Raw genomic sequence first — 24,173 nt, 5'->3', positions numbered from 1 at the left:
ACATTAGGACGGGTAAGTCCCCAGGGCCTGATGGAATATTCCCAAGACTGCTCTATGAGGTGAGGGAAGAGATTGCTGAGCCTCTGGCTAGGATCTTTATGTCCTCGTTGTCCACGGGAATGGTATCGGAGGATTGGAGGGAGGCAAATGTTGTCTCCTTGTTCAAAAAAGGTAGTAGGGATAGTGTGGATAATTATAGACCAGTGAGCCTTACGTCTGTGGTGGGAAAGCTGTTGGAAAAGGTTCTTAGGGATAGGATCTATTTAGAGAATCATGGTTTGATCAGGGACAGTCAGCATGGCTTTGTGAAGGGCAGATCATGTCTCACAAGCCTGATAGAGTTCTTTGAGGAGGTGACCAGGCATATAGATGAGGGTAGTGCAGTGGATGTGATCTACATGGATTTTAGTAAGGCATTTGACAAGGTTCCACACAGTAGGCTTATTCAGAAAGTCAGAAGGCATGGGATCCAAGGAAATTTGGCTAGGTGGATTCAGAATTGGCTTGCCTGCAGAAGGCAGAGGGTCGTAGTGGAGGGAAAACATTCAGATTGGAGGGTTGTGACTAGTGGTGTCCCACAAGGATCTGTTCTGGGACCTCTACTTTTTGTGATTTTTATTAACAACCTGGATGTGGGGATAGAAGGGTGGGTTGGCAAGTTTGCAGATGACACAAAGGTTGGTGGTGTTGTAGATAGTGTAGAGGATTGTCGAAGATTGCAGAGAGACATTGATAGGATGCAGAAGTGGGCTGAGAAGTGGCAGATGGAGTTCAACCCGGAGAAGTGTGAGGTGGTACACTTTAGAAGGACAAACTCCAAGGCAGAGTACAAAGTCAATGGCAGGATACTTGGTAGTGTGGAAGAGCAGAGGGATCGGGGGTACATGTCCACAGATCCCTGAAAGTTGCCTCACAGGTAGATAGGGTAGTTAAGAAAGCTTATGGGATGTTAGCTTTCATAAGTTGAGGGATAGAGTTTAAGGGACGCGATGTAATGATGCAGCTCTATAAAACTCTGGTTAGGCCGCACTTGGAGTACTGTGTCCAGTTCTGGTCGCCTCACTATAGGAAGGATGTGGAAGCATTGGAAAGGGTACAGAGGAGATTTACCAGGATGCTGCCTGGTTTAGAGAGTATGGATTATGATCAGAGATTAAGGGAGCTAGGGCTTTACTCTTTGGAGAGGAGGAGGATGAGAGGAGACATGATAGAGGTGTACAAGATATTAAGAGGAATAGATAGAGTGGACAGCCAGTGCCTCTTCCCCAGGGCACCACTGCTCAATACAAGAGGACATGGCCTTAAGGTAAGGGGAGGGAAGTTCAAGGGGGATATTAGAGGAAGGTTTTTCACTCAGAGTGGTTGGTGCGTGGAATGCACTGCCTGAGTCAGTGGTGGAGGCAGATACACTAGTGAAGTTTAAGAGACTACTAGAAATGTATATGGAGGAATTTAAGGTGGGGGGTTATATAGGAGGCAGGGTTTGAGGATTGGCACAACATTGTGGGCCGAAAGGCCTGTAATGTGCTGTACTGTTCTATGTTCTATTAAGGCAAAGGGTAGTTGTAGATGCTTCACATTGTGCATGGAAGTTGGTGACCAGTGGTGTTCTGCAAGGATCTGTTCTGGGACCCTTCCTCTTTGTGATTTTTATAAATGACCTGGATGAAGAAGTAAAAGAATGGGTCAGTAAGTCTGCTTATGACACAAAGGTTAGCGGTGTTGTGGATAGTGTGAAGGGCTGTCAGACGTTACAGCGGGTCATTGATAGGATGCAAAACTGGGCTGAGAAGTGTCAGATGGAGTTCAACCCAGATAAGTGTGAAGTGGTTCATTTTGGTCAGTCAAATTTGAAAACAGAATTTAGTATTAATGGTATGACTCTTGGCAGTGTAGAGGATCAGAGAGAACTTGGGATCCGTGTCCATAGGACACTCAAAGCTGCTGTGCAGGTTTACAGTGTTGTTAAGAAGGCGTATAGTGTGTTGGCTTTCATCAACCGTGGAACTGAGTTCAAGAGCCATGAAGTAATGTTACAGCTATGCAAGACCTTGATCAGACCGCACTTGGACTACTGCATTCAGTTCTGGTCACCTCACTACAGGAAGCATGTGGATACTATAGAGATAATGCAGAGGAGATTTACAAGGATGTTGCCCGGATTGGGGAGCATGCCTTATGAGAATAGGTTGAGTGAACTTGGCCTTTTCTCCTTGGAGAAACTGAGGATGAGATGACCTGATAGAGGTGTATAAGAAGATGAGAGGCACTGATCATGTAGATAGCCAGAGGCTTTTTACCAGGGCTGAAATGGCTAAGACAAAGGGGCATAGTTTTAAGGTACTTGGAGATAAGTACAGAGGGGATGCCAAGGGTACATTTTTCACACAGAGTGTGGTGGGTGCATGGAATGCACTGCTGGCAATGATGGTGGGTCTTTTAAGAAACTCTTAGGTAGGTACATGGATCTTAAAACATAGAGGGCTATGTGGTAGGGTAATTCTAGGAAGTCTCTAGAGGAGGTTACATGGTCGGCACATATTATGGGCCAAAGGGCCTGTAATGTGCTGTAGATTTGTACATTCTATGTTCTATTTATTAATTATTATTATTATTCTTTTTTTTGTATTTGCACAATTTGTTGTCTTTTGCAGATTAGATGCTTATCAGTCTTTGTGTGCAGTTTTTCATTGATTCTACTGTGTTTCTTTGTATTTGCTGTGAATGCCTGCAAGCAAATGAATCTCAGGGTTGTATATGGTGACATATATATACACACTTTGATAATAAACTTAGTTTGAACTTTGAACATTTTAGCTCATAACCTGTAGTTCAGGTTAAAAATGTAATGCAGTTGAAGATAATACGCTCTGGTTTGATGAATACCTTTTGCCTTCAGTGATCCATCCCGATTGATGACAATGTTGGAGCTATCCATCAGTAAAACACTCTGCCCAGCGAGGATGCTTTCCAGCACATCTGGTACCGGTGTGGCTTCTGCTTGTGCTTCCTGCCCAACAGCTGGAAGTCGTCCATTCCTGTCACACAGCAAGAACAAGGTTAACCTGCTGGTTAAAAATTTTCTTGTAAGAAGTAACATTACACTTTGCTGCAAGCCCTGCTGTCTAGAGCTATAGAAACCTTCCAGGCACCTTAAGAGCACTGGTGTCTGTTTCCATTTTGCAGGAGAATGCAAGATCCGATCTCCAATGCCTATTAACATGATGAGCCAAGCACACTGTGCTTGCCCTTCTCTCTTAGAGCCTTAATCAAGGCTTCAGTCTCTCAATGTAAAAAAAAGATGTGCTGATGTTGGGGAGGGTCCAGAGGAGGTTAAAGGATTAAGGTGTAAGGAAGGTGTAAGGCTCTGGGCCTGTACTCACTGGATAAACATCTCATTAAAACCTATCAAATATTTAAAGGCCTAGATAGAATTGGAGAGGATGTTTCTTATAGCGGGGTAATCTAGGAGCAGAGAGCACAGGCTCAGAATAGAGGGACGTCCATTCAGAACAAAGAAGAGGAGTTATTTCTTTAGCCAGAGGGTAGTGAATATGTGGAATTCATTGCCACAGATGGCTGTGGAGGCCAAGTCACTGCGTGTACTTGATTAGTCAGGGTGTCAAAGATTACAGAGGAGAAGGCAGGAGAAAGGGCTTGAGAGGAGAATGAATGTCATGCTGAAATAGCAGAGAATGGATGGGCCAAGTGGCTTAATCCTGCTCCTATGTGTATGCCCAAATTGCCAGTGTACAGCAAGAGTCACTGCCACTGGGGGACAGACCTCAAATCTCTGTTGTCCTAGTCCACATTAATGATGATCCATTATCCACCAACAACATGCAGCTTTGAGAGGTGTGAAAGCTTCCAGCAGAATAAATAAATATAAACAACTTAGCTTTGGCAAGTTAGTAGTTAGCAGAGGTCTGAGGTGACTGATAAAAGAGCTAGAACTGAGTTAAAAAGAGAATGGTGACACAAGAGATGGTAGATGCTGGAATATGGGTGAAACAGTCTGCTGGAAGAACAGCATGACAATGTACCTCTCGTATGATCAGATGGACTCTTGGCCTCGCAATCTACCTCATAATAACCTAATTGTCTGCCTGCACTGTCCTTTCCCTGTAACTGTCAAAACTTATTCTGCATTCTGATATTGTTTTACCTTGTTCTAGCTCAATGCACCATTGATTTGTAATGCCCTGGTTAAGATATTTACTGCTATGCTGTAGATATTTCATTTTAGCAGTTCTGCAAGGACAGTCTATTCTGTTTTTAGCATGTTTGGGGTTGAGCTAAAGATAAGGGGCTATGTTGTTCAACTTAGGAATGTTGTGTCAGCCAATCAGAATGGTGGAATTGGGAGAAGATTCTAGAGAAAGCTGGGCTGCGAGATTTTTATAACGAATACTGGTGTGGGTCAAGGTTTTTTTGGCAGGAGCTGCGAGAACACAGGAGAGAAGATGGATAAGAATGCAGTCTCTGTTGCACAGGGTGCTTTCTGTAGATGAATGGCTTCAAGGGGAAGCCCGTTTGTTCAAGATGGATTTCGAGCGCCATTCAGAAGGTGGTTTGTACTTTCAAGCAGACTGTGGGTCCAGCATGTGATTTAAAGACAACTTCAACATGAGATCCAATTTATGAGCACACTTAGCATGAGTTAATTCTGATGGTGCCTTTATTTCTTTTCTTTTTTCCGACTAACTGTTTGATAAAGCAGAAAGTTGTAAATATATTTTCTTTATAATTGTATGCAGTGTACATTTTGTTATTGTGTGAGGGCAGTACTTATACAGTATTCGCACAGATCACGGTTCAGATGGTTGAAACATCCCAAGTTCCCGGTTTTGGTGGGACCCAAATCATACTGACCCTAGGATGCACGGTAAAAAGGGGTTTAACTGTGGGAGTTTTTGCCCCAGATTTGAATCCCTGAATACTCTGTATTTTCTGTAAGAATTGATGAAGTGGTTTGTGTGCTTAAGCCTGTGTTTAAACTACTGTCTAGGAAAGTGATTAAGATGCTTGATTAATGACACCGCGGAGATTAAACTTTGGTGCGATTCTAAGAGATTATCCACAACTATTGCTTGTGTTCTGAGAGGAGTGGATATCTGCAGCCCAGATAAATTGCTGATTAAGGGTTTAAGTACTGTTAAAATATTAGGGAAAGTCACCCTCATTGAATGGCGTATATTATCTTGGAGAGACCTGATTTGTACATTTTGGCTTTTATTTCTCTTATACCTAGGAGGGCGTTGTTGCTTAGGTGGAAGGACATAGCTCCGCCTACTCATGCTCAATGGCTAAGCGATGTTATGTCATGCTTAAATTTAGAGAAGGTTCGTTGTTCAATTTCTGAATCAAGACAAGACTTTCTAACATTGTGGGGACCTTTTTTGAATTACTTTCAAAATCTTTGATTTGTTATCAAGTACAGATGTTGCCTAATAATATGCTCAATTATATGATAAAATTTTTTTTCCTTTTTCTTTCTTTACCAAACAGCTTTTCTCAGTAGTGGGTTTAGACTTTTTTAGTATAATAATAAAATTATTACTTTTCAATATTACAATTCAATTTAATTTACATGAATATGGGGTAATGAAACTATAAGTATGATTCACATATATTGCAATTGATATATGATACACATCCTCCTGTACTCTGTATTCTTTTTTGTAAGAAATCAATCAAAATATTGGGAAAAAAGAATGGTGTTTTGATCCAATGGCTGGTACGGATGTTGTGATAGTCCAGACCAGCAAAAGCATGACGGGAGTGGATCTGCCTGGTACGACTGGAGCGCCTGGAGAAGTGGGGCCATGGGCTCTCCATATTTTTAGAGAAGTGAGGAGTGTAGCAAAGGGTGAAGAACTGGGAGACAAGTTTCCCGTAGCTGAGGGCAGAGACTTTAAAATCAAGTTGCTCTCTTTTCTGCAAAGTGAGAGGAAGGAGTTGTCAGATATGAAAGGTCCTTCAGCTGGTGATTTAAATTCTGAGCTCGCTTTGGCTCAACATCACTGGCTGATAAATGTAGACTTACATCTGCGGACAGCCAAAGTTATTGCAGGCTGGCAGTGTTCTCTGGGGTCAAGCCCACACCTGATGGGAAGAAGAATAAGAGGTTGGGCTGAGTGGACATCTCAGTCACTGGATGAATGATAATATGAAAAATCTGAGACTGGTAGAGAGCTTGAGGGGCCCAGTGGCTGATATAGTGAGGTTCCTCAAGGCAGAAAATCCATGAGCCACATCAGCTAATTATCTGAAAGCTCTGGAAGATGCTTTTAACACTGCTGCAAGTGCAGCTGATCTTAGGATGAGGTTTAGGCACACATTTCAGGAGGAAGGAGAGAAGTTGTCTGCCTACATTTTCAGTTTGGAGAAGCTGCTGCACTGTTTGTGCCACAAAGGGGACATTCAACAGTCTGAGAGAAATTGTTTGAGGTTGGAGCAAGTTGTGAAGGGCACGTTGTCACATGACGTGATTGCTCCCTCCTCCATCTTTTACCGAGTTACTCAGAGAAGTGAGAGAGGTGGAAAACACGATGGAGGAGTGGGAGGCCTCTGTCAGCAAGGCAAAGTCCTCGGTAGTAGCCTCTGTTGCTAAAGCGACCCCTGATGCCACACAAAAGGGGTTTTGCATGTTGTCGTGAAAGATCTGAGGACCAAGGTATCTCAGAGATATTGGCTGATACTGCAAACAAGCACGACACGGCTGATAGGAAGCTGGACCCACTGGTAGGCCATACCAAGGCAAGGGCTGCTACTGAGCGGGATCCCTTGACCAGGGAAGTGACCGGTATTTTCTGCTACAACTGTGGAGAACATGGACATTTCAAGTGGGAGTATGAAGGACAGGAAAATCTTTGAAAAGTAAAACAGCAGTTAATCAAACAGAGAAGAAGAAGTAAAAAAGTACGGAGGGACCCAGTAAAGTAATGGGCTGGCATTTCAGAGTATACATTCCTATCAATGTACAGTCAGCCCTCCTTATCTGAGAGGGATTGGTTCCGGGACCCCTCACGGATGCTCAAGTCCCTTATTCAACCTGTCTTAACGCGGTGAACCTTAGGACCCAGCAGTGGAGCTCTTGACTCCGCAGTGTTTCTGTTCACGAAAATAATCACGAACACAATTGAAAATAAGGTGGAAATAATAAAGCCATCCGAAAGAGGTGAAACGCCATCGGTCATTGGAAAGCGTTAGGCTACAGTCGGTCAACGATCAGAATAATTTTAAAGGATAAAGTGAGAAAGGCCCTGCCCCGATGAAAGCTACAATTATTACTAAGCAATGCAGTGGTTTAGATATTGGGTTTTGGGATTTTGATTCTCCACAGCAACCAAGCACGGAAGGAGAGAGTGCTCGGAAGTGGTCTGTCACTGGATCGAACTCAGGAACTTCCTGAGCCCGGTGCTGAAACATACATTCTTAAGTGTTTTATATGCATAGAAAGGTAAAATATATACTATATACTAAGACAAACGTTTCACTGACGCTAAATAATACCAGATGTACCTGTTCCGACTTACATAGTAAGAGAACTTCCGATTTATTTTTTGATCCCGATCCACGGTAACCTATACACATCCTCCCATATACTTTAAATCATCTCTAGATTACTTATAATACCTAATACAATGTATATGTTATGTGTTATACTGCATTGTTTAGGGAATAATGACAAGAAAATAAAGTCTGTACATGCTTGAACAACAAGTGCTGGAAGAACACTTCCAGGATTTCTCGATTCGCGGTTGGCTGAATTTATGCATGTGGAACTCGTGGATAAGGAGGGCCGGCTGTATCAAGCAAAAAACTGAAATACAACACTATTCCTGAAGGTTTAGTGGGACCAAGCTGTGATGTATTCAAACGAATTGAAGGTGTTTATGTTACTGCCATATGTGACACAGGTTCTCAAGTTACTTTGCTTTTATAGATCCTTTTATAATCGGTATTTGACGCATCTACCATTGACGCCACTCAGTGCTTTTGAGATTCAGGGGCTCAGTACTGACGAGTATCCATACGATGGTTACTTGTTGCTGAAGATGGAGTTTTCAGAAGTAGATGTTGGAGTAACTGAGACTATTGACACATCAGTGTTGGTCTACCCGGATCCAGTTACAAAGGGTGGAGCTTCCATTCTTGTGGGAACAAACACTGCCATTGTGAGAGGCTCAAGGAGAGAAACAGGGAGAATTATTTGAAAACTTTGTCCGTTTACCCTGTGTTCAGAGCTGCTTTTGAGAAGGTACAAGTTCCTTCTAAGTAGGATGATGAGCAGAAACGAGGAACTTTGTGGTACACCCTGTCTAAACCTGTTATGTTTTATCCTGGAGGAGTAGCTAAAGTCACAGGAACCCCAGAATTTGACAGAGTGTCCGGGGAATGGAAAAGAACATTAACTGCTGAGAGGTTGGGACATGAAGATGTGTTTTCCACTGACGAATCTGATGTTGATTACTCGTCATACTATGAGAGCAGCAACCCTTTCCGAGAGAGGTTAACACCAGGAGGGGTTGAAGATGTTTGGCAGCATCTGCTTAAACTGAAGGAAGTTAAGTTCAGTCATGGAGTAGGGGGACCTGAGCCACTGGAAAACACGAGTGATGGATGGGGGAGACACCCTCTGGTAGATAGGAAGGGTCACAAGGGGTAGTTGAAGCTGGAGGAGCTGAAGATGAGATAAAGAGGTCCCAAAGAGTTAGGAAACCACCAGATAGGCTTGCCTATGATGCATTGAAGGAACAGAGTGTTGTATCTATCCCCTAGTTAGATATACCACTGCCATTTACAAATGGATTGGAGGTACTGACATGATGAAATTCCATTGAAAACTGTATTACTAATGATGGGCTGATAAATTTCAAAGTCATGAGGACATGATTATTTTTGCTAGGAGGAGGGGAGTGCAATACCCTGGTTAAGATTTATATTAGGATATGTAGGATATTTCATTTTAGCAGTTCTGTAAGAGCAGTCTGTTCTGCTTTTAGCATGTTTGGGTTTAAGCTAAAGATAAAGGACTATGTTGTTCAACTTAGGAATGCTGCATCAGCCAATCAGGATGGTGGAATTAGGAAAAGGTTAGAAACATAGCACAATACAGACGCTTTGACCCCCCCCAAAGTTGTGCTGAACATGTCCCTAAGAAATTACTCGACTTTCTCACAGCCCTCTAATTTTCAAAGCTCCATGTAGCTATCCAAAAGTCTCTTAAAAGACCCTATCACATACACCTCCACCACCATTGCCGGCAGCCAATTCCACGCACTCACCACTCTCTAAGTAAAAAACTTACCCCTGACATCTCCTCTGTACCTACTCCCCAGCACCTTAAACCTGTGTCCTCTTGTGGCAACCATTTCAGCCCTGGGAAAAAGTCTCTGACTATCCACATGATCACTGCCTCTTATCATCTTATACATCTCTGTCAGGTCACCTCTCATCCTCCATCGCTCCAGGAGAAAAGGCCAAGTTCACTCAACCCGTTTTCATAAGGCATGTTCCCCAATCCAGGCAACATCCTTGTAAATCTCCTCTGCACCCTCTCTATGGCTTCCACATCCTTCCTGTAGTGAGGCAACCAAAACTGAGCACAGTACTCCAAGTGGGGTCTGACCAGGGTCCTATATAGCTGCAACATGACCTCTCGGCTCCTAAATTCAATTCCACCAATACACCGTATGCCTTCTTAACCACAGAGTCAACCTGCGCAGCTGCTTTGAGCGTCCTACGGACTCAGACCCCAAGATCCCTCTGATCCTCCACACTGCCAAGAGTCTTATCATTAATACTATATTCTGCCATCATACTTGACCTACCAAAATGAATCACTTCACATTTATCTGGGTTGAATTCCATCTGCCACTTCTCAGGCCAGTTTTGCATCCTGTCAATGTTCCGCTGTAAACTCTGACAGCCCTGCACACTATCCACGTCGCCAACCTTTGTGTCATCAGCAAACTTACTAACCCATCCCTCCATTAAGTCATCCAGGTCACTTATCAACATCACAAAGAATAAGGGTCTCAAAACAGATCCCTGAGGCACACCACTGGTCACCCACCTCCATGCAGAATATGACCCGTCTACAACCACAAAGCAGTCCCCTTGGATCCCATGCCTCCTTACTTTCTCAATAAGCCTTACATGGGGTACCTTATAAAATGCCTTGCTGAAATCCATATAAACTACATCTACTGCTCTTCCTTCATCAATGTGTTTAGTCACATCCTCAAAAAGTTCAGTCAGGCTCATAAGGCAGGACCTGCCCTTGACAAAGCCATGCTGACTATTCCTAATCATATTCTGCCTCTCCAAATGTTCATAAATCCCGCCTCTCAGGATCTTCTCCATCAACTTACCAACCACTGAAGTAAGACTCACTGATCTACAATTTCCTGGGCTATCTTTACTCCCTTTCTTGAATAAAGGAACAACATCTGCAACCCTCCAATCCTCCGGAACCTCTCCTGTCCCGATTGATGATTCAAAGATCATCGCCAGAGGCTCAGCAATCTTCTCCCTCGCCTCCCACAGTAGCCTGGGGTACACTTCATCCGGTCCGGGCGACTTATCCAACTTGTTGCTTTCCAAAGTTGCAGCACATACTCTTTTTTAATATCTACATGCTCAAACTTTTCAGTCTGCAAGTCATCCCTACAATCACCAAGATCCTTTTCCATAGTGAATACTGAAGTAAAGTGTTCATTAAGTACCTTTGCTATTTCCCCCGGTTCCATACACACTTTCCCACTGTCACACTTGATAGGTCCTATTCTTTCACGTCTTATCCTCTTGCTCTTCACATACTTGTAAAATGCCTTGGGGTTTTCTTTAATCCTGCCCGCCAAGGCCCTCTCATGGCCCCTTCTGGCTCTCCTAATTTCCTTTTTAAGCTCCTTCCTATTAGCCTTATAATCTTCTAGATCCCTAACATTACCCAATTCTCTGAACCTTTTGTAAGCTTTTCTTTTCTTCTTGAATAGATTTATTACAGCCTTTGTACACCACGGTTCCCTCACCATACCATAACTTCCCTGTCTCATTGGAACGTACCTGTACAGAACTCCACACAAATATCCCCTATTTGCCACATTTCTTCTGTACTTTTCCCTGAGAGCATCTGTTCCCAATCGAAGCTTCCAATTTCCTGCCTGATAGCCTAATCTTCCTTACTCTAATTAAACGCTTTTCTACCTTGTCTGCACCTATCTCTCTCCAATGTTATTGTAAAGGAGATAGAATGATGATCACTATCTCCAGAATGCTCTCCCACTGATAGATCTGACACCTGACCAGGTTCATTTCCCAATACCAGATCAAGTACAGTTTTTGCTCTTGTAGGCTTATCTACATATTGTGTCAAGAAACTTTCCTGAACACACCTAACAAACTCCACCCCATCTAAACCCCTCGCTCTAGGGAGATGCCAATCGATATTTGGGAAATTAAAATCTCCCATCACAACAACTCTTATTATTACACCTTTGCAGGATGTTTCCCTATATGTTCCTCGATATCATGTTACTACTGGGCAGCCTACAAAAAACATCCAGTAAAGTTATCGACTCCTTCCTGTTTCTAACCTCTACCCACAAATACTCCGCAGACAATCCCTCTATGACATCCACCTTTTCTGCAGCCGTGACACTATCTCTAATCAACAGTGCTACACCCCCACCTCTTTTGCCTCCCTCCCTGTCCTTTCTGAGACATCTAAAACCCGGCACTTGAAGTAACCATTCCTGTCCCTGAGCCATCCAGGTCTCTGTAATGGCCACCACATCATAGCTCCAAGTACTGATCCACGCTCTAAGCTCATCCGCTTTGTTCACAACACTCCTTGCGTTAAAATAGACACATCTCAAACTATCCATCTGAGCTCATCCCTTCTCTATCACATGCCTATCCTCACTCACACACCACGCTTTCTCTTTTTGTGAGCCAACCGCCCCTTCCCCAGTCTCTTCAGTTCAGTTCCCACACCCCAACAATTCTAGTTTAAACTCTCCCCATTAGCCTTAGCATACCTAAGCAAACCTTTCTTGAGAAAGCTGGGTGGACAGTTTTTTTATAACGGACACTGGTATGGATCAAGGTCTTTTTGGTGGGAGCTAGGAGAAGGCAGGAGGTAAGATGGCTGAGAATGTCATCCCTGTTGCATAGGGTGCTTTGTGCAGATGAATGGCTTCAAGGTGGAAGGATCAATAGTCCCACGGGGGAGCCCATTTGCTCGAGATGGATTTCGAGTGACATTCAGTAGGTGGTGTGTGCCTTCATGCAAACTGAAGCTCCAAAGTGCGATTGAAAGACAATTTCAAAATGAGATCCAACTTATGTGCACATTTGGACTGGGTTAACTGTAATCGACCCTTTTATTTTTTTCTCTCTCTCTTTTTTCCTACTAACTGTTTGATAAAGCTGAAATTTGTAGTTATACTTTCTTTATAATTGCATACAGTGTATGGTCTGTTATTTCTTGCAAGAGGCTAATTGCATGGGGGCAGTATTTACACAGTATCGCACAGATTGGGGTTTGGGTGGCTGAGGCTTATCAACTTCCCAGTTTTGGTGGGACCCAAGTCATACTAACCATAGATGTACAGAGTTTGAGAAAGACGGTTTTCACTGCTGAGCCCAGTGGCTGTCAGCAAGAAACCAACAAGCTGTCTTTAGAGATGCCCGGTAAAAAAGGGCTTTCATAATGATCTGACCTGCATGAATTGTACACAAGACAAGCTTTTCACTGTGTCTCCCTACATATGACAATAATAAATCAAACAAAGCCGGTGGAAGGAAAAAAACTGTTGACGTTTCATGTCATCGCTGCAAGGTTTCCTCTCACTAATGCTGCTCAGTCTGCTGAGTTCTTGTAGCAGATTGTGTGTGCTGCAGAAAGAGCAAAATTGGGACTAATTTTCTTCAGACAATCTCTGGTGATGTAAGACAAGGACTATACAAGTGTGGGGTGATTAAAATTGAGATTTTAACTTGACAGGATCAAGATTGAGGATTCAAGATTGTTTAATGTCATTTCCAGTACAGAAGTGTAAAGTGTCTTGGAAATTGAGTCTGGTGGTCCGAGCACGGTTGCTACATAGCCTCCTCCCTGATGAGAGGGTGAGTAGGGTGGGCAGACTCTTTAATGATGTTACTGGCCCTTTTCTGGCACATTTCTGTATACAGCAAGTAACCTGTTGCTGGTGATGGTTTGGGCTGTTTTGACTACCCGCTAGCCAGCAAAGAGACTTCACAGAAGGGTCATATAAACCTCTGAATTTAATACTGCATCAGCAAACTTGTCTGTACTGGCAGGAACAAAGAACGTGATTTTTAGTTCTGTATTAACATAAGAAAACATTGAGAAACCTTGAGTCAATTAAATGTGAGATAAGAGGCTTTTATGACCAACGGGCAAGGTTCAATAAAAAAACCCAAGGATATAGGACTAGATGTGTAAGAGCAAGTATGTAATGTTCAGGCTTTATAAAGCATTGGTCAGACTGAACTTTGAGTATTGCACGCAATTTTAAGTCCCTTATCTGACAAAAGATATGCTGGCATTGGGGAAGGGTCAGAAAAGGTTCCTGAGTATGATTCTGGGAATGAAAGGATTAATGCATGAGGAGCGTTTGACAGCTCTGGGCCTGTACTTGCTGGTGTTTAGAAGAATGTGGAGGAATCTCAATAAAATCTATTGTATATTGAAAAGCCTAGATATACTGGATGTGGAGAGGATTTTTCCTACAGTGGGTGAGTCTAGGACCAGAGAGCACAGCCTCAGAATAGAAGGATGTACATTTAGAACAGAGAAGAGGAGGAATTCCTTTAGCCTGAGGGTAGTGAATCTGTGGAAGCCAAATCATTAGGCATACATAAAGCGGAGGGTGATATGTTCTTAATTAGTCAGGGTGTCAAAGGTTACAGGGAGAATGCAGAAGAATGGGGTTGAGACAGTTAATAAGTCAGACATGAAAGAATGGTGAAGCAGACTATGGGCTGAATGGCCTAATTTCGCACTTGCATCTTATGGTCATATATAGTAGATATGGCAGTGCGGCAGTTAGCACTGTGCCTTCCAGTGCCATGGACTTGTGTTCGGTACTGGCCTTAATGCTGTGTGAGTTAGGAGTTTGTTCTCTCTGTGACAACATGATTCTCCTCTTGATAAGGCAATTTCCTCCCCTTTGCCCAACAGGTTCATGGGTCACTGTAAATTATCCCTTGGAGTAGGTAAATCAAAGAGGAGGTGACTACGTAGGAATCAGAAACAGGTTTATACAGTATATCATGAAATGTATTGTTCTGCAGCAGTACAATGCAGTACATAAAATACACTACCAAAGGTTCAAGATTCAAGATTGTTTAATGTTATTCTCAATACACAACTGTAAAGGAGAAGAAAATAACTGTTACTTCAGATCTGATGCAGCACAAAAAAACAATAAAACAATGAGATAAAGAACACAATAATAAAAAAATCACAAAAAATATAAATACATAAGATAGCTTATATACATAGTTTAATTGTACGTCAATAAAGTGACACCAGATACAGGAGTGTCTGTACATAAGGTGACTGACAGGAAATGATAAAGTAGTGGTGGCTGGGCTGTGGAGGGGTGGGTTAGTGAGTGGAGGTGTTGATCAGCCTTACTGCTTGGGGAAAGTAACTGTTTTGGAGTCTGGAGGTCCTGGCGTGGATGCTATGTAGCTTCCTCCCTGATGGAGATATATACATAAAGATTAAATAAGTAATATTAGTATGTAATGTTAATAGCAATAAGATATATATATATAAAATAAATAAGTAGTGCAAAAAGAGAGCAAAAAATGTGAGGTAGTGTTCATGGGTTGGTTCATTGCCTGTTCAGAACTCTGATGGCAGAGGGAAAGAGCTGTTCCCAAAGATTGAAAGTGGGTCTTCAGGCTGCTGTACCTCTTTCTATGATGGTGGTAATGAGAAGAGGGCATGTTTTGGCTGATGGGGGTCTGTAATGACAGATGCCGCCTTTTCAGATATTCTCCAAAATAAGTTGCAGAGCAAAGGAGCAGATGGGATTCTGTGCTTGGAGTCCGCATAAAACTGATTGGCCAAGGGGCTCATTCTCCACTGAAGCTTGAGGAGACTTGGGATATCACCAAAGACATAATGGGTGTCACTGGGTGCTAGAGTCTGGGACATCTCAGATCGAGTCTTCAGCATTCCAAAGTGGGAGGGCTGACAGCCAGAGGTCACGGTCAAAGACATGGGTAGACCGAGTGATGAGACTCTGCACAGGTAGTTCAGGGAGTTAAGTACTACGGTCGTGCTAGTAAGTATGTGAAAACTGTAGAATTTCCTCTATTTACGCGTAAATATGACCTAAAACACAATCAGATCTTCACGCAAGTCCTAAAACTAGATAAGGAGAACCCTATTAAATAAATAATGCAGAAATTCTTGTCCATATATTGAGAAAAATGATCCAATATTACATATAGTTGTTGGAATAATGTGAACCTTTGCTTTCAGTAACCGGTGTGACCCCCTTGTACAGCAACAACTTCAACCAAACGTTTCCAGTAACTGTTGATCAGTCCTGCACATCGGCTTGGAGGAATTTTAGGCTATTCCTCCTAACAAAATTGCTTCAACTTGTGGGCTTCCTTGCATGAACTGCTTGCTTCAGGTCCTTCCACCATATTTCTATAGGATTAAGGTCAGTACTTTGACTCGGCCATTCCAAAACTCAAATTTTCTTCTTTTTAAACCATCCTGTTGTTGATTTACTCTTTTGTTTCAGATCATTGTCTTGTTGCATTATCCAACTTCAGGTGACAGACCGTTACCTTGACATTCTTTGGTAAAATATCTTGATACAATTTTGAATTGATTGTTCCCTCATTAATTGCTAGCTGTCCAGACCCTGAGGAAGCAAAGCAACCCCAAACCATCAAGCACTTTCCACCATGCTTCATATTGGGATGAGATTTTGGTATTGGTGTGCAGTGTCCTTTTTCCTCCAAAAATAGCAATGGCATTTCTACTGAAAAAAAAGATAATTTTTTTCTCATCTGTCCACAGAACATTGTCCCAGAAGCATTGTAGAATATCCAGGTGGTCTTTTGCAAACTTGAGACATGCAGCAATTTTTTTTTTGGAGAGCAGTGATTTCCTCTGTGATGTCCTTCCGTGAACACCATTTTTGTTCAGTATTTTTCTTACAGTAGACACATGAACATAAACGTTAGCAAGTTCTAGAGATTTCCGCAGGGCTTTTGCTGTTACATAGAAACATAGAAAACCTACAGCACAATACAGGCTTTTCAGCCAAAGCTGTGCCAAACATGTCCTTACCTTAGAATTTACCTAGGGTTACCCACAGCCCTCTATTTTTCTGAGCTCCATGTACCTATCTAGGAGTCTCTTAAAAGCCCCTATCATTTCCGCCTCCACCACCGTCACCAGCAGTCCATTCCACGCACTCGCCACTCTCTAAGTCAAAAAATTACCCCTGACATCTCCTCTGTACCTACTTCCAAGCACCTTAAAACTGCGCCTCTCGTGCTAGCCATCACAGCCCTGGGAAAAAGCCTCTGACTATCCACATGATCAATGCCTCTCATCATCTTAAACACCTCTATCAGGTCACCTCTCATCCTTCGTCACTCCACGAAAAAAGGCTAAGTTCACTCAACCTATTCTCATAAGGCATGCTCCCCAATCCAGACAACGTCCTTGTAAATCTCCTCTGCACTCTTTCTATGGTTTCCACAGCCTTCCTGTAGTGAGGCGAGCAGAACAGAGCAGAGTACTTTAAGTGGGGTCTGACCAGGGTCCTATACAGCTGCAATATGACATCTTGGCTCCTAAACTCAATCTCACGATTGATGGCCAATGCACTGTATGCTTTCTTAACCACACAGTCAACTTTTGCAGCAGCTTTGAGTGTCCTATCGACTCAGACCTCAAGATCACTCTGATCCTCCACACTGTCAACAGTCTTAGCATTAATACTATATTCTGTCATCATATTTGACCTACCAAGATGAACCACCTCACACTTATCTGGATTGAACTACATCTGCCACTCCTCAGCCCAGTTTTGCATCCTATCAATGTCCCTCTGATAGCCCCTCCACACTATCCACAACACCCTCAACCTTTGTGTCATCAGCAAATTTACTAACCCATCCTGTTCTGGATTCACAAAGGAATGTCCCCTTGGATATCATGCCTCCTTACTTTCTCAATAAGCCTTGCATGGGGTACTTTATCAAATCCATGTATACTATATCTGCTGCTCTACCTTCATCAATGTGTTTAGTCACATCCTCAAAAAATTCAACCAGGCTGATAAGGCATGGCCTGCCTTTGACAAAGCCATGCTGACTATTCCTAATCATATTATGCCTCTCCAAATGTTCATAAATCCTACCTCTCAGGATCTTTTCCATCAACTTAACAACCACTGAAATAAGACTCACTGGTCTATAATTTCCTGGGCTATCTTTACTCCCTTTCTTGAATAATGGAACAACAACCACAACCCTCTAATCCTCTGGAACCTCTCCCATCCCCATTGATGATACAAAGATCATTGCCAGAGGCTCAGCAATCTGCTCCCTCACCTCCCACAGTAGCCTGGGGTACATCTCATCCTCATCCAGTCCCAGTGACTTATCCAACTTGATGCTTTCCAAAAGCTCCAGCACATCTTCTTTCTTAATATCTACATGCTGAAGCTTTTCAGTCCACTGTAAGTCATCCCTACAATCACCAAGATCCTTTTCCGTCGTGAATACTGCAGCACTCATTAAACACCTCTGCTATCTCCTCCGGTTCCATACACACCTTTCCACTGTCACACTTGATTGGTCCTATTCTCTCATGTCTTATCCTCTTGGAGAATGCCTTGGGGTTTTCCTTAAACCTGTCTGCCAAAGCCTTCTCATGGCCCTTGCTGGCTCTCCTAATTTCTTTCTTAAGCTCCTTCTTGCTAGCCTTATAATCTTCTAGATCTTTATCATTACCTTTCGTAAGTTCTTTTCTTCTTGACTAGATTTACAACAGCCTTTGTACACCACTGTTCCTGTATCCTACCATCCTTTCCCTGTTTCATTGAAAAGTACCCATGCAGAACTCCACGCAAATATCTCCTGAAGATTTGCTACATTTCTTCTGTACATTTCTCTGAGAACATCTGTTCCCAATTTATGCTTCCAAGTTCCTGCTTGATAGCCTCATATCTCCCCTAACTCCAATTAAACACCTTCCTAACTTGTCTGCTTCTATTCCTCTCCAATGCTATGGTAAAGGAGATAGAATTGTGATCACTATCTCTAAAATGCTCTCCCACTGAGAGACCTGACACCTGACCAGGTTCATTTCCCAATACCAGATCAAGTACAGCCTCTCCTCTTGCAGGCTTATCTACATATTGTGTCAAGAACCCTTCTTGAACACACCTAACAAACTCCACCCCATCTAAACCCCTTGCTCTAGGGACATGCCAATTGATATTTGGGAAGTTAAAACCTCCCACTATGACAACCTGTTATTATTATACCTTTCCAGAATCTGTCTCCTTACCTGCTCCTCGATGTCCCTGTTACTATTGGGTGATCTATAAAAAACACCCAGTAGAGTTATTGACCCCTTCCTGTTCTTAACTTTCACCCACAGAGACACTATAGACAATCGCTCCATGTCTTCCTCTTTGTCTGCAGCCATGACACTATCTCTGATCAACAGTGCCACGTCCCCACCTCTTTTGCCTCCCTCCCTGTCCTTTCTGAAACATCTAAAGCCTGGCACTTGAAGTAACCATTCCTGCCCATGAGCCATCCAGGTCTCTGTAATGGCCACATCATCATAGCTCCAAGTACTGATCCACGCTCTAAGCTCATCCACTTTGATCATAATATTCCTTGCATTAAAATAGACACATCTCAAACCATCAGTCTGGGCGCGTCCCTTCTCTATCACCTACCTATCCTCCCTCTCACACTGTGTCCAAGCTTTCTCTATTTGTGAGCCAACTGCTTCTTCTTCCGTCTCTTCAAATTGGTTCCCACCCTCCAGCAATTCTAGTTTCAACTCTCTCCAATAGCCTCAGCAAACCTCTTGGGTTCTTCTTCAACACCTTCAGCATTGCATGTTGTGCTCTTGGTTGATCATTGGAGACTGCCCACTCCTAGGGACAGCAGCAACAGTATGGAGTTTCCTCCATTTGCAGACAATTTCTCTTACTGTGGACATAAGCACTCAGGTCTTTAGAAATGTTTTTGTAGCCTTTCCCAGCTTCATGTGTCTCCACAATTCTTCTAAGGTCCTCTGAAAGTTGTTTTGATTGAGGCATGGTGCATATTAAACAGATCTTTCTTGAGGAGTGTAGACTCTGTCAGTAACCTGACTTTTTTTGAGGGCAAGACACCTCCACAAAGCACACCACCAATCCCATCTCATTGATTTTGTAGAAGGCATTACCACAGAGGGTCACATACTTTTTCCAACAAATACATGCAATATTGGATCATTTTTCTCAACAAATAAATTACAAGTATAATGTGCTTTACTTAATTGGGTTCTCTTTATTTTTAGGACTTATGTGGAGATCTGATCACATTTTAGGTCATATTTATGCAGAAATAGAGAAAATTGTACAGCATTCACGAACTTTCTAGCACTACTAAGTTAAAGGGCAGGACCTCCAAGGTTGTGATTGCAGGATTGCTATGCATGTCACGTGCTAGTGAGGCTAGAACGAGGAAGGTTACACAGTTTAACACGTGGCTAAAGATTTGGTGTAGGATGGAGAGTACAAGATTTTTGGATCATTGGGATCTATTCCAGGGAAGGTGGGACCTGTACAGAAGATACAGTTTGCATCTGAACTACAGGGAGAACTAATTTCCTAGTTGAAAGGTTTGCTAATACTGCACAGTGGTGTTTAAATTAGAGTTGTAAGGGAATGGGAACCAGAGTGCCAGAACAGTTAGTGGAGAGGTTGAGAAGACAGATGTTGGTAAGACTACAGACCAAGTTAGGAATCAAAAGCATGATGCGACTAATGTCCTGACCTGTGTGTATTTCAATGCAAGGAGTATCGTAGAAAGGTGGATGGGTAATCTCAGGGCACGGAACAACACCTGGAATTATGGCAATGCATCATTAGTGAGAGTTGGCTGCAGAAGGGGCAAGACTGGCCAGGGTTCCATTGCTTTAGACATGGTAAAGTAGGAGGGATTAAAGAAGAAGGGGTAGTGTTACTAGTCAGGGAAAAAGTCACGGCAGTGCTCCATCAGGACAGACTGGAGAACTCATCTAGTGAGGATTATGGGTGGAACTGAGAAATAAGAAAGGTATAACCACATTAATGGGCTATATGACAGACCACCCAACAGTCCTAGGGATTTAGAAGAACAAATTTGTAGAGAGATTACAGACTGTTGCAAGACATGCATGTTAAAGTAGGATATTTTAAACTTCCACATATTGATTGGGAATCCCATACTGTAAAAGGACGAGATGGGATAGAGTTTGCAAACGCTCCCATCGAGAGTGTGTGTGAAACTGGATCCGCTATTCAGGAAGAAGACAGGACAGGTGACAGAAATTTGTGTAGGGGGACACTTTGCCACCAGTAACCACAATGCCATTAGCTTCAAAGTAAATATGCAAAAAAAAAGTCTGGTCTGCAGATTGAGGTTCCAAATTGGAGAAAGGTAAATTTTTAGGGTATCAGAAATGATCTAGCAAGTATGGTTTGGGCCAGGCTGTTTTCTGGCAAAGGTTTACTTGGTAAGTGGACTTCAAAAATGACATTTTGAAAGTACAACACTCTGGGGGAGTGGAGCGAAGTTATGACGGCAGTAAATGGCAACTCCTTTGCTTGCATCTTTGGAAACAGTTCTATTTCTATCTTTGATATCTCTTTTCTTTTCCTTTTCAAGGTTTTTTTGAAGACCCTGACCTGCAGATACACTCTGACTTTGGTTCTTTGCGGGAATGGGATCTGCTCTTAGGGCCTCATGACCAGTCGCTTTTTAATATCCCAAGGGCACGGACTGGAAGACAAACACGCCTTCAGGGTGCTGGATTTCCGTGGCTCTGGAAATGTGCTCATGCTAGCCAGTGCCCCAACTGAAACGTCGTGGGAGTACACAGAACAACGGGAGCAGCGGGTTAGCTGCTGTGAGTTGTATGCCTAAAGAGCTGCGCCCTTCTGGGGCCGATTCTCTGGGCGCAGAGCTCGGAAAAAGTGACGCAACAGACCTTTAACGTCATAAATCAGCAAGTTGTTAGTTATGTCTCCCCTCTCGCTGTGAAATGGGGTCACCTCTTTTGAGAGAGAGGGAGAGGGAGAGTCTGTGGTATGTCAAATTACTGGGTGAATGAGTAGTCTTTGGGGTACAGCAAGTCTGTATTTTTATTGATGCTCGCTGCACGCTGGGCTCGGTGGAGGGGGCTGATGCTTTTTGCTGGTGGGGGTGGGGGGGTTGTTGCCATGCTGCTGCTTGTGCATGGTTGGGGGGAACTGGGGAGGTGGAGAATGACATTAAACTGTAATTTATTCTTTGTGGCATTCCTCTGCTTTCATGGATTTCTGCAAAGAAAAAGAATTTCAGGATGTATATTGTATACACTTATTGTGTACCTATTGAAACCTATTGCATGTGCCTGTCAGAATAAAGAGTCAGGGTAACAGGTGTAGGGAACTTTGGTTTTCAAGAGATATTGAAGCCCTGGTTAAGCGAAAAAAGGAGGTACATAGCAGGTTATAGGCAAGCAGGAACAAATTAGGTACTTATGGAATATAAGAAATGCAAGAGAACACTAAAGAAAGAAATCAGAAAGGCTAAAACATGGCATGAAGTTGCTCTAGCAGACAAGGTGTTTCTACAGATACGTTAACAGCAAAAGGACTGCAAAGGACAAAATTGGTTCTCTGGAATATCAGAATGGTAATGCAGGTGTGGAGCCAAAACAGATGGTGGAGATCTTAAACAAACTGTTTACATCTGTACTTACTCAGGAGATGGACACAGCATCTATAAAAGTGAGAAAAAGTGGCATCAATCTCATGGACTCTGTACAGATTACAGAGGAGGTGTCTGCTATCCTGAAGCAAATCAGGGTGGATAAATCACCAGGGTCTGACAAAGTGTTCCTTGGATCCTACAGGAGGCAAGTGCAGAAATTGCCAGGGCCCTAGCAGAAATATTTAAATCATCCTTCGTGACAGGACAGGTACCAGAGGATTGGAGGATAGCCAATGTTTTTCAACTGTTTAAAAGAGGTTCTAAACATAAAGCCTCATAAAGGTTCGCTAAGGTTGTTATGGTCAGGGGTGGTAGTGGAAACAAGCTCCCACCACCTATTAAATGATCTCAATGGCGTGCGCCTCAAATAGCCTTTGACAACCAAGACCAGCTCCTGGCATTTTCATGTAGCTTAGCTAATAAACCCAGCAGAACTGCTTTTACTGACAGAAGGGGCAAAGGCAGGTTACTGGTGCCTTAAAACCCCAAGGGAAAAATTCAGAGCTGGAGTCCCTAAGGCAGTCCTTCATTGAGTTCAATTCTGACTGGCAATTCCTACGACGCTGCTGGCATCAAAGTGCATTGGTCTCTGCTGTTCCTCTGTGTTCATCAGTTGTGTGGAGAGGGGGAGCTTGCTATATAGAGCATAAAAATCTACAGCACATTACAGGCCCTTCAGCCCACAATGTTGTGCCGACCATGTAACCTACTCTTGAAACTGCCTAGAATTTCCCTCGCACATAGTCCTCTATTTTTCTAAGCTCCACGTACCTATCTAAGAGGCGCTTAAAAGACCCGATTGTACCCGCAAACAGCTACATGGCAACAGCTTGCTCTCCGTATTGTACTGCCCAGGTTTGCGCATCTAGACAGCTAGGATGGAATACTCATGGTCAACTCTAATCGATGGGGGCTCAAAAACTAAGCCAGGAAATTATGGACTGCTGAGACTGACATCAGTTGTGGGAAAGTTATTGGAAGGTATTCTAAGGGACCAAATATACAAGTATTTGGATAGACACGAACAGGCCTAAAGAAAAGGTGGGGAAGTATGTTTCAAGGTGAACAATGCTTGGTGCGACCCAGTAGCGCACACAGCTTCAAATCCCTTTGCTCCTCAGATCCGGAGTACCTTATGCTGCTATGTCAATCTTTCTGGCTGCCTAGTGAATTCATGTCTGTTATTACTACAGCTGTGTACATTCCACCACAGACCTATACCAACCTGGCTTTCAATGAACTTTGCAAAACCACTAATATCCATGAAACTACACACCCCAAGGCTGCTTTCATCATCACTGGAGACTGTAACCAACCGTCGCTAAGCAGAGCTTATGCAAAGTTCTGCCAACACATCGATGTGAGCACACAGGGAGGAAACATTCTCAACCAATGCTACTCTCCCTTCTGCAATGCCTACAAATCACTTCTCCGCCCTCCATTTGGAAAGTCTGACCATTCCTCCATTTTGCTCCTGCCCGCCTACAGGCAGAAACAGAAAGAAGCAGCCGCTGTAGTGAAAACCGTCCACTGCTGGTCCAACCAATCAGACTCAATGTTACAAGACTGCTTTGATAGCATTACCTGGGAGGTACTTCAAGCTGAGAACATCTCCAAATACACAGAGGTGATCACAAACTTTATTCGGAAATGTACGGAAGATGTTGTTCCCCAAAAATCGGTCCAGGTCTACCCAAACAAGAAGCTTTGGATAAATAGTTCAGTGCATGTTGCTCTCAGTGCAAGGGATAAAGCCTTCATCTCTGGAGACCAACAGGAGCTCAAGAGATGCCACTGTGATTTACGTAGAGTCATCAAGTGAAACACATGATTAGCCCACTCAATCATGGTTCAGTTAATTTGACAACTATGTCTGGGAAAGAATTAAGAAACTAAAATTATTAACTAATTAAAAGCAGCCAACAGATTTGACAGAGATGGTGTTGAACAAACTCTGACATACTGAGAGAGATATTTTGGTGACATTTGGCCACAAAAAGTAGTGAATGTGGCCCAGTTCATCACGGGTAAAGTCTCCCCACCATCGAGCGCATCTCTACTGAGTGCAGTCACAGGAAAGCAGCATCCGCCATCAGGGACCCCCCACCATCCAGGCCATGCTTTCTTCT

The 24,173-nt window shown here is 43.1% G+C and overlaps 1 protein-coding gene across 4 annotated transcripts in view; it reads right to left on the bottom strand.

Moving 5' to 3' along the window:
• The window catches only part of phrf1 (PHD and ring finger domains 1), a 188,827-nt gene that overhangs the window by 39,971 nt on the left and 124,683 nt on the right, over positions 1–24,173 (bottom strand). For all 4 annotated transcript variants that reach the window (XM_059976263.1, XM_059976264.1, XM_059976265.1 and 1 more), the window contains one exon: positions 2,887–3,038. In XM_059976263.1, coding sequence (XP_059832246.1) covers positions 2,887–3,038 — 152 coding nt within the window. The remainder of the gene's footprint in view (positions 1–2,886; positions 3,039–24,173) is intronic.

The sequence above is a fragment of the Hypanus sabinus genome, chromosome 7, assembly GCF_030144855.1.
Source record: "Hypanus sabinus isolate sHypSab1 chromosome 7, sHypSab1.hap1, whole genome shotgun sequence".
In the NCBI taxonomy this organism is placed as follows: domain Eukaryota; kingdom Metazoa; phylum Chordata; class Chondrichthyes; order Myliobatiformes; family Dasyatidae; genus Hypanus; species Hypanus sabinus.
The sequence above is the reverse complement of the archived record's forward strand: the minus strand, read 5'-3'. Positions and strand labels throughout refer to the sequence as shown.